The sequence below is a fragment of the Astyanax mexicanus genome, chromosome 2 (genome assembly GCF_023375975.1).
Source record: "Astyanax mexicanus isolate ESR-SI-001 chromosome 2, AstMex3_surface, whole genome shotgun sequence".
In the NCBI taxonomy this organism is placed as follows: Eukaryota; Metazoa; Chordata; class Actinopteri; order Characiformes; family Acestrorhamphidae; genus Astyanax; species Astyanax mexicanus.
This window is the reverse complement of record NC_064409.1, coordinates 59,828,947-59,840,674: the sequence shown is the minus strand read 5'-3', so window position 1 is coordinate 59,840,674 and position 11,728 is coordinate 59,828,947. Positions and strand designations below refer to the sequence as shown.

At 38.3% G+C, this 11,728-nt stretch overlaps 1 protein-coding gene across 3 annotated transcripts in view; it reads left to right on the top strand.

Moving 5' to 3' along the window:
* The first annotated feature begins 475 nt into the window (after positions 1-475).
* Positions 476-11,728, top strand: part of trim44 (tripartite motif containing 44) — an 85,085-nt gene continuing 73,832 nt past the window's right edge. The window contains exons 1-3 of one of the 3 annotated variants that reach the window (XM_049475229.1): positions 476-541; positions 2,696-2,978; positions 4,940-5,482. In XM_049475229.1, coding sequence (XP_049331186.1) covers positions 4,979-5,482 — 504 coding nt within the window. In that variant the 5' untranslated portion in view covers positions 476-541; positions 2,696-2,978; positions 4,940-4,978. Of the gene's footprint in view, positions 542-2,695; positions 2,985-4,939; positions 5,483-11,728 lie in introns of all 3 variants that reach the window. The other 2 variants (XM_022672166.2, XM_049475228.1) reach the window with 2 other exon arrangements.

Here is an 11,728-nt window from a genome sequence, read left to right as displayed (position 1 = left end):
GCATCGTCTCTCAAAAGTGAAGCCACCACAGGTCGGGCGCCCCCTGCTGTTCGGTTTCAGAAAGCTGTGTAACTCCACCCATTCCCATAGGTTTCAATGGCAAAACAGACAACTTTCAATCACGTTTTTTTCCCATATACTGTAATTCTACCTCCATTATTTAAATGCAACAGCTAGTGTAACCTCTGCTTATATTGTCAAATTTTTTATATTCCCACAGAATTCGTTTTTAAAAACGTTATTCAGCTCTATTCAAAAAAGGTGTGGTTATTGTAAAAGGGCTGGTTATGGGTGGGACTAATAACAGTGACAGTCTGCTCCGTCCGCTCTGCTCCGCTCTGCAGTCTGTGACCGCGAGGCAGCCCTCAGGGGCGGGTTTATTCAAATGAGTAGGCTGCTCTCCACAGTCTTTCTCCCTCCTCTGGTCTCTACTGCGCAGACTCGGGTGTGAGGATCGCCAACATGGAGGAAGATTTTGGCTTCATTTTCATTGAATGAATGGAAACAGAGACACGGCGTCCATCTTTTTTTACAGTCTCTGGTAATGGACAACAGACTGACAAAAAGGAGACATTTAGCTAAGTTAGCTAGCTACTCTAACTTAACTAGTTAGCAAAGTAATGGATTTTTTATAGAGATAGATTTTTTTAAAACAGCACCAGCATTGGTTTTGTTGTCAGCAAAGGTTAGTTAATATACAAAATATGCTGGGTTAACTAACTAGGTAACTAGCAGAATTTATTATTTAGTTAGCTACCCTGCTAACTAGCATAGCTAGTTGTTAGCCTAGCTAACTAGTTAACTTAGCTAAAGGTAACACTAGCTACCTCAGTAAAATATTAGCTGGGGAAGAGACAGTGAAAATATCCCCACTGCACTACTAAAATTTACACACTTTGCTTTTTAGAGCTGTTTTCCCCTAAAACTAAATAAATATAGCTAGCTATATGGTTAATATATAAAAATAACATAGCTTGTTCCTCTTCTAATTTTGCCATTAACATACACCTTGAATGGGGCGACGGTTATGTGCATTTTATGCTGGTGAGTAAAACTGTTAGCTATATAGTTAGCTAGCTAACTAGTTACCAACTTCAAAAATTTAACGTTATTATGTTAAACTAGCTAATTCTGCTTAGTTTAACTGTGTTGTCAAAATTTTGGACATTGGCTTAATAACTTAAAAACATTTCTGAGAGATAGAAGTAAGACATAAAGAGAAAAGTGCTTGCCAGGGTGGTAAGCCTCAGTTTCCAGCTGTAAACTAGCCATTTTATTGTTTTCTTCATGTAATTAGGTTAGCTAGTATCTGTGTCAGAGGGAACAGAATAAAGCCATTTCAAACACTCTTTATTTATGTAGCAAACACTTTCCAGACAATTTACAATGACAAAATTCACAGTGCTTCGCTCTGTATCAAAGTAGGTTTAAAAAAAACAATATCCAACTTAAAACACCAAAATGGGTAGTAAAATAAGAGATTGTACAATTAATAATATTAAGATTACAAAATATTATTTTCTTTATAATGTCGAGCAAAACATATAAAATCCAACTTAAATAAGTTAAAATTAAAAGTTAAATGGATCAGTATTGCATTATAGAAATAGTATAAACCATAAAAGTGTAAATAAAAAGTAGCTAGGTTGTTTGTTGATCTCTGAGCAGTGTACTGGGAATTTTATTGTTGTGAATGGTTCAGCTGAATGGGCCTGTTTTTATGTTTTGAATTATCATAGAATACGGGTAACCATTATATATTGCAATGTAAATGATAAATAATACAAATATAAAAATAGTAGTTATTAGTAATTGTTATGGTATATCATGTTGAAGCTGTGAATGTTGCAAAAGTGTTACTATGCTGCTTTTAAGCAGCAGCTGTATCAAAGGTTTTGATGTGGGATTGCTAAGCAGTTATTTATTATTCAGTTATATTATATCTTTCCAAGGGGTTGCTTGGTAATTCCTTGGAGTGTGGTGGTGCTAAGTAAGCAAGCAAACAAACAAACATATATATAAATTGTATATTTTAGATTAGAATAACAGTTATCCATATTTTATGTTTACCACATTAAAAACATAAAAAGGCATCTTGGCCATGCACACAACTGTGAAATTCCCAATTACCAACTCTGACACAAAAATCTTCTTTATTATTCTGTCTTTTTATTTTTTGTCATTTCTTTTGTTCTATTTGTATTTTTTTTATATCTGTTTCATTACATATCCTATGTATGTTGTTTCTTTTTACTATAGTAATAATGCTACTAATAATAATAGTACACCATATATTTGACATTATGTCTTTTGGAGATCAGTTCACAGTGGCAGTTAAAAGCCATTGTGACTGCTTAAACGTTTGCATGTCACCCTATATATGTATATACAGTATATATGTATGTATATATATATATATATACATATATAGCTTATATATTGTTGCATTCATTTGCCAGTGGCTTGGAATTGCTGGCCCAAGCCTACCAGTCCAGATTCTTTCTGCTGCCAGTCCTCCCTCCTCCCTTCTCTCACACACACAGATGGTTCTCACCCCCCTCCCCCCCTTCTCTCTCTCTCTCTCTCTCTCTCTCTCACACAAACACACACACACTCTCTCACATTCACTCTCTCTCTCTCTCTCTCACACACACACACACACACACTCAGAGAGATGTGTAGTGGTGTAATTTAGCTCTCCCGGCTCCGGCTGCAGAAACAGGAAGTTGTGAAAAAAATAAGCAGCAGAGCACGGATCAAAACAAGGAAGTGGAGGGAGCCGAGCTCAGCTGGAAAGAGAAAGCAGATCAGGCCACAGCAATGCTAAGGAAGGAAGCTAGCTGCTGGAGTGTTAGCCTGCTGCTCAGTCACAATAACTCTTTGAGAGAGGGGAGACCTGCGACTGTATTTCAGACACACTGCGAACACACTGAGGATTAGAGCACACGGACAAGCAGCAGCAGAGGGGAGAAAACACTGTGAGTGTGAGTGTGTGTGTGTGTGTGTGTGTGTGTGTGTGTGTGTGTGTGTGCGTGCAAGTGTGTGTGAGGCCCATGGCATTTGTATGTTGCAGGCACTGAAAAGGGTCAGGCCTAGGAGACTATGAGAATGTGAGAGTGTGTGAGACAGATGTATCAGTGGAGTGGGAGAGGGATATTCATGCTGTGCTGTGTGAATGGACAGGGAGAGCAGGACGTTTCAATTCCATTTTTTCGCGGCTGTCCCGCAGAGGAATAGAGAGGGAAGGGGGGAGAGGAATGTCAACAGAAGCAAGTGCTGTATAGGAAGGTCAGGACCCGACGCTGGACACCCGTAGGAGGAGCCAGATTGCGGGAGAGGGGTTTGTAGGAGGTTCTGCTTATGGCCAGTGGCTGGTGGTATGTGGTATGTTCTCAAGTTGCAGAATGAAGAAGTACATGTGTGAGTTAATGCCAGTGTCCTGCCGTTCCCCTGCCTTGCTTATTTTGATGCTTTCTCTGGTTTAACACACCTGCTTTAACTCAGGACATGCTTAAAATTAGTAAACACAATAATGACTTGATTTCATTTACTTGCATGATCATTACTAAATTAGTAAAGTGTACTACATCAGCACTGTTGTTGCCAAATGTACACTTTTAAAAATTAAATGGCTTAAAATTAAAGTGCTACAATTCTTCTTCACAGGGATCAGGTCGCGCTCAGATCATTTTGCAAGTTTCTTAATGCTTAATATCGGCAGATATCCCTCTGCTTTTATTTGTATAAAAAAAGCAGTTTTAATAAGATTTATAATCCAGACTAACTCTCCTCCCTGATCAGCTCCTTTAAAAACTCTGTAGTCTAGTCAATTTGTGTGTGTAAGTAGTGCTGCACACTCTGGGCAATTATTGATTCATCTGTGTACATTACTGGTGTTGAATGATTGTTTTGAGTTCAATATGCTACGATTGTGTTTCTATTTCTGAACATGCTTTCCAGTGGTGGTTTAAAAACAAAGAAATTTGGGCAATGCTTCTGCTGCAAGCTCTGATTTACCTTCTGAGAACTCTCCTCAGTGCTACCTGCTTGAAAGCAGTGTCCTTTAGTGGCATCTTGTGAACAGTGGATGATGCTAAACACCATAGTTAAATGACTCGTACCGTTAAAATATGCCTGGATCAACCCAGATCCTGAGTCACTGGTTTGGATGGTGACTTCCCTAGGGTTCTTAGTAAAGCTATAGAAAATGGATGCACAATTCCAGTCCTGGCAGGCTGTTCTCCAAAACTTGGTGGTTGCCCTGCTTAAAAACATCTACTTAGTCAGGTCATTAACTGATATATTATATTAGATGAGTTTGAACAGTGCAACTAGGGGTGGGCGATATGGCCCTAAAGCAATATCACAACATTTTATGTAATTTTTGTGCTAACAATATTCTTGGAGATATGACAAAACGTAAAACAAAGCAAAAATTAATTTTTATTGTTGCATACAACAAGATACATGAATTTTATGAGATGATACAATACTAATAATGCAATCTATATATCTCCATATATCCAGGACTGAAGTAAAATAAATTTATGCTGAGTTTATACTGACTACCTAAGTTCAACCACCTAACTTTGCAGTATATCAACCCTCCAATGCTAAAATGGTGCACCCCTGCATTGAAGAACCCATTGACTTCCCTTTAGTCAAAATGTTGCGCATCATACTTTTTTGGACAAGCTGAGAGATACAGAACAGCTGTTGATAGCAATAGTTCAGTTTTTACTATTTTTGAACCCTGTTAAGGAAGTCACCTGGACAGGTCTGTTTACAGTTTTTAGTACTTTTCTTCTTTTATTAGAAATAGAGGAGGGGTTTAAAAGCACATCAGGCCTCGGCAGATCTGAGGATGTCTCACAGAGACATGTGTTTGCTGTGTGCCTTGAACTGGGGCTATTTTTACATGTCCTTTATCTGCCTCTAGGCTCCCCTGGGATCCTCTCTCTCCTGGTCTACCTGCACCATGAATTCTCCAGAAGCATGCTGGGATGTTGACGACTTGCCTCAGATGGACGGCACCTGCGATGCCTGTGAGCCTGATGAGGCTTTGCCGGCCACGCAGTTGTGTGCGCTCTGCCGCTTTGCCTTCTGCTCCGACCATGCAGAAAAACACACACTCAGCACCAGGCACCAGCTTCAGCCTTACTCCTCCACAGACCAGCCTCCAGAACCAGCCCAGCGAGTCAACGGCTGCGGCCAGGCAGAGGTGGCCGAAAATGGGCTGGAGGTGGCCGAGGCCGCTGGGGGAGAAGGCCGTGAGCCAGAGGAGGAGGACCAGCAGAGTGCAGCCGAGACAGGAAAGAGGGACACAGTGACCGTAGAGAGACTAAGGTGTCAAGAGCATGGACAGGAGGGGTCGCTTTACTGTAAACAAGACCAGAAGATTGTGTGTGTGGTGTGTGCCGTGCAGGGAGAGCATCGAGAACATGAGATCATCACGCTCAGAGAGGCCTACATGTGGCAGAAGGTGAGTATGAGCTCACGCCCTAAACACGTTTTGTCGAACACTGTTAGGAATGTATGCCCTCACTGGCCGCTTAATTGGAAATGACTGTTGTGTAGGTCTTAAGTAATGGTGCACAGTTTTAAGTCCTTTCCACACTCAAAACTAAACACATGTAGGCCTTAGACAATACTGAGATGCCAACTGAATACTGGCCACTAAAGTATGGTAAACAGGACATCATGTGCTCAGCATGAGGACCCTGACACTGACATGTCACATGACATGGAGTAAGATGTAGTATTATGTACTGTTATTTTTGCCTTGTCCCATGGAAGCTAGAGAATGCTGCACTGACCTGTGGGATATGCGCAGGGGCCTCTTCAATTAAATGTAGTGTATGTTGACAGTTCAAACCAGATATTGCTGGTCAAGATCATTACCATACACTGTCCTGTCCACTGTGGGTAGACACACGTCTTGCTGTGATGTTATAGTATTAAACTTTGCCATGAGCACACTGACCAGTGTTCAGCCCTCCTGACAAGATAACACATCATAATGTATACAGGTGTAAATGTACCTAAGCCATCCCCTAATGTAAACACTTTCTGATCAATTTTTCATTTCTTTTGGCATATCAATGAATGTATTGTATTTTTCTGGTCTACTTTCATACATAAGGTGCACTGGATTATAAGGTGCATATTAAGAGACACTATAAAGAACTTCTTATTCAGCAGGTCTTGCTGCTGGATGGTCGTGGGGGAGTAGCTAACTAAGTTAAGTAAAGCTAAGCTAAGGAAACAAACTGTAATAAAAAAGTCCTTCTTTTACAGTCAAACGAGCACTGGGTGTAAAACTACACAGATTTCTCTCCTGAAAACTGTTTATTTGGGCGGGTAAAGTGCTTTTATTTATTTATAGTAAGCTTAGATTCCCAAATTTCTCCAGCACTAGGTGGGAGCATTAGCATTAGCGGCTAACAACTCCTGCAGTGCTAGTCAGGATAAGGAACAGGCTACAGGCGGATAACACTCACCTCTTCACTGAGAAAGAACTAGCGCAGTCAGCGGGTAATGCTAATGCTGCTCCAGCAGTGCTAGCCGGGGTTTGCAGCAGGCTACAGGCCGATAATACTCACCTCTGAACGGGAAAAAAGTGGTTAGTGGCTAATGCTAATACTACTCCAGTCTCGGTGCTGAAGAAATGAACTGAAACTCCTAAATAACACTGCGATTTGGCAGAGCGGCTTTACTGCTCCTTACAACCTGACTGGTAAAATTCATACACAAGACGAACCGGATTAAAAGGAGCACTGACGATTTTTGGGAAAATGTAAAGATTTTAAGTGCACCGTATAATGCGAAAAAGTTATTTAAGTACAAAGTACACTCCTACTTTGAGAACGCAGTAGAAAAAAAAAATAGTTTTGCTGGCTTGTTTAACCAACCTGAAAGATCACCTGTGTATTCATAGCAGAAAATAACCTTTACACTCTTCTCGCTGCCAAAAGAATTTCACCTGAAAGAGTTGACCCTAAAATGTGACATGGACATACATGATAGGACAGGAGATCATCCCTCCTTTCAGTGTAACTAGCTTTTCAAAAGTGTATTTTAAATATAGACAATGTTAAAACACTTACACTTGCTGCCACTGTGGAAAGACCTTTCAGCTTAAAGGATCCATATTGGAAAATACTCATCTTTTCTGCTGTGAGCATGAGAAAAGTTTTCCAAACCAGGCCACCTTAAAGGCCAAGTAATTATTCATACTGGAAGAAAGCTGTTTACCTGCTCTGAATGTGGAAAAGGTCTTAGGACTTTAATAACCTTAAAAGTTACATGATGATTCATTTGTGCTGCAACTCTATTAAATCCCAGGCATTGTGTGTTCTCTCGCCAAAGCAAACTAAAAACCTCAACTGTAAAAGTGAACACATCACAGAAACGTTCCACTTTGATGGCAGTAATTAAGACATCACTATATTTTACAGCAGAATCTGGACTTGTAATAGGTCTTGTGCAGATAAATTGCTTGGTCAAGTGTACTGGGAATTATGGCTATTTTTATATCACCAGGCTGATGATATAAGGGATGTAAAATCAGATTATTTTAAATAAAATTAGAGTCACTTTTTTTTATATGACCCAGATTGAATTTTTCGATCAGATCACTTTTGGCTGTACCCATGCGCTTAGCTTAGCTTAGCTTAGTATTGTGTTTGGTTGTCAGTAACAGCAGTGAAATACATAAATGTATCAGTGTGAGCATGTGTGCAATTTCAGGAACAGATTCATTTATGCTACAGACAGATGGAGATCACTTACATTTATGAATGTGAATTGGCAAGATAGCCAAACCCAATCTAAGCACAAATCTGAATTTATTATTAAAGCTTTTAATGTGATCGTATCCATAGACTCCAGCTTGCGTTCACACCTCACCCCCTCCTGATTAATTACTTTACATAAAAGTGCATGTGTGATGAGACTTCTCATAACCCACGCCGTTTCCATGTTCATAGTGTTACCCTTTAGCTGGAACATATTAAACTCTGTTCCTTCCAGGCCACAGCTCTACAGAGATTAATGCTTTCCCACATCCATTTCACTGCACATATTGGTTATTCGTTTTTTTAAGAATTATTTGCATAATAATTATTTTGCGCTATAGTAATGAGAAAATTGTAAATTGGTGGTTCAGGTTTAAATTGGCATTGCCTTCCCTGCACAAATATAGAGATGAAGAACTCAAATTGCAAAATTTGAAGGATAAGAAGGCTTTTGGCAAACTTTCTTAAAGTTGTGTTGTTCTTAACATTGTTCGTAAATAGCTAAAATGAATCATTATTAGGAAACTGGTAAGTTAAGTCAAGTGGTTTTAATAAGGCAGAGTTCCCTGTTCTTGCCTTGCTCTTGCTCATGGCAGACTCATTTTAACTGACGTACCCATTTCAGACAGTCCAGTATCAATGGGTCTGGGTCAATTTTTGCTTTATTATTATTATTATTATTATTTTATTTATCAGTTTAACATATGTAGCCAATATGAAGTAACAGTTCACAACACCATAGACAAGTGATATTGTTATTATTACCAAATTAGTTGTATGAACAAATGAACCGAATGTCACAAAGGAGGTGACATTTTAAAAGAAAACATTCGAAAAGAGTCACTTTAAATGTATGTAGTTGGTGTTAAAAAAAAGGGTCCCCATTACCCAGTGTGTACTGTAAGTCTGGGAGGTTAATTGAATTAATTTGATTAATGGGATTAATGTCAAAATGTGATTTTCTAAATAATAATTGAGATTATTTTTGCATATAGAAGCTGTCAGAGGGAATTTTAGTAGATAGACATTTGCTTCTGTCAGAAACCTGTAAAGAACTTTCGTGTGGCAGTGATTTTTTTATTTTATACTTTTTCTTCACTAAAAGTTATCTAAGAACTAAAAATTGTAATCATAATTGAGAATCACTCATATACTAAAAGAATATCAAGAATATTTTTTTCTCACAATATTGCCCAGCCCTACCAGTGGAAAGGAGATTTTCAATTATGTCTTTCACCAACACACACACACACACATATATATATATATATATATATATATATATATATATATATATATTGGTGAAAGACATACGGTATATATGTGTTGGTGAAAGACATAATTATATATATGTGGCCTTATTTAGAAATGCTATTCAGAAATTCTAGTAAATTGGACCAATTTTATATTACAAAACCTGACACTTTGTCCTGATGCAAGACATGAAGTTCCATATTTCATGAAGTTGCTAATGGAGAATGAAATAGCATTAGCACATTTTGGTTAAGTGGGCCGGTGGAACAGAAGCTGAATGACTGACAAATGACAGCTTTCTCTGACTGATGAAAGACAACTGGGTCACTAACTGACTCATTAACACTGACTCTCAGCTCTACATTCAGCCTCAGCCAGAGCTATAATATTCTAACATGTCCCTGTTAACCGATTCATGAATAGCACTCAGTGTTCTGTAAAGAACATCCCTGAAGATCATCAGGTCCTGTCTTTGTGAGGCAGCAGGAGAGAAAGGCTGGCATTTAGCATTGAGTAAATTCCACCAGTCTTTTGGAGACTTGCACACAGACTGTGACCGAGTGTACAAATATTAGTTTGTGCATCGGAGTAAAAACATTTACCAGATTATTGAGTTGAGACAGCTCTCTCTGGACGGCCGGATTAAAACCTTTATCGGTTCTGTTCCATCCCACAGGCCATGTGTTTGCCTCCTTAGCTTTAGCTTCAGTGGTCGGTTTCTGAGCACAGAATTTCTCTTTACTGGATATTTTTGGGTTACTGTCACACACACATGACCAGTGTGATTACTGTGGGTGTGTAAAGTGGTTAACACTGATCAGTAATATGAATGAGGTAGGGGACAGCTGTGCAAGACAACAGACGGGCTGCTGTATGTAGTTGTACACATTGATAACATTAGAAAGTAAAGAGAGTGAGTGGACATACAAATCAGTTTATTCTGAAGCAAGTTTATCAATATAGCATAAACCATACTCAGTGGCAATTTAAGTACTTTATAAAATTAGAAATATAACAATACAATCAATGATCAGGAAAGTAGAAAAAATTAGATGCACAATTTAGGCCTGTCATGGTAACCCATTTTTTATTTTTTTTTTGATCATATATGGTCCCAGAAATAATTGCAAAATTTTATATCTGCAATCAGCAATCAAAATTAATTACATATAAAAAATATATATAGATTAAATACATATACAAGCAAAAAGATCAAGCAGAAGCCAATGAGGGGTTTCCAGAAGCAAAAGAGATTAGTAGCAAAATCCACAAAAACAAAAAAATTAAAGTGAAGACTGGCAAAATTCAAACGCAGATAATTTTTTAAATAACTGCAAAGAAGAAAAAAAGTAACCAAGTATATTTAAAAACATATATTTTATATTTTTTCTCTTTTGAAATTGCAATGTTTTCCTTTTGATTAATACATTTTGATTGCAGATATATTGTTTTTGTGTGTAAAACCTAATTTACAAAATTAACTTTAATAACATTTATTTTTAAAATAACATTTATATTTGAGCATGGTACATTATATACTGGAGAAAGAATACTTGGCCCTTCTATAAATATTGTGGTCCCTTGATAGCCCCTTACTCAGGAAAAATCCTTGATCCAGCATTACAGCAAATCTCTAAAATCTAGTAGAAAGCCTTCCCTGGACAGTAGAGAAAGTTACTCCAACAAAAGCAGACAGCATTGTTTACAAGAAACACTGATTGAGCAGGTTACCCAATACATTTGTCCATACTATAGTGTACAATAGCAAAAATAGATGTTTCCAATAAAATCGATAGTGATGCTATTGTTTTATTTACTAGTTTAAACTGTGTATGTCAGTCATTCGACAGTGTTTTGTTTCCTGCAGGATTTTTTAAATATATAAAAACAAGTTGTATCTGTACCCATTAAACCACCCTTCACTGCTGGATGGAAAAACAGCACTTTTTAAACGGAAGAACTTCTTAAGAAACTATATAGCCTGAAATGACCTCGGCCTGCGGAGGAAAAAAAATTGCCTTCACCATGTGTTTTAGGCATAATGGTGTAATGGGGGCACAGATGTGAGCTCGTAATAAACTCATTACTCATCCTCACTATGTGTTTAATGGAAAACCATACAAATGCAGCTTACTAAGATCTAAATGAGATGTTCCCACTGACTGTGTGATTTCTCTGCCTTTCGTCTTTAACTAAGCTTAATCATGTATGAATATATAAGAAGAAGTGTGCCCTCAGTGCTTCTAGACAGCACAGAAACTGTGAGCATTATTCAGAGGACGCCTGATTCACTGTCTGGTGCAGAGTGCAGTGGGAAATGGCTTTTAGCTCAATGAAAAAAAAGTGTCCTTTTTATGAGGCGCCTGAGGCACTATGCTGCATATAGCTACAGTAAATGTACGGTTGAGGTCAGAAGTTTACATACACTCATAATGGACATGGAGTTCATGACAGTATTGGGATTTAATGATAACCGTTCATTTTCTGGTGCAGAATGCACAAACAGCATACGCTGACATGCCAAATGTCTTGGGACAGGAACTTAGAATCGCTGCAGTGACCTGTGGGAAATGTATGTGGAGCCTCCTGCACTGAATATGGACTGTTTCTGATCTCCTCTATACAGCTTCCTACTGCATCCCTTGTTTCCAATAAAAGACCTCTGAAGTGTTTTGTAA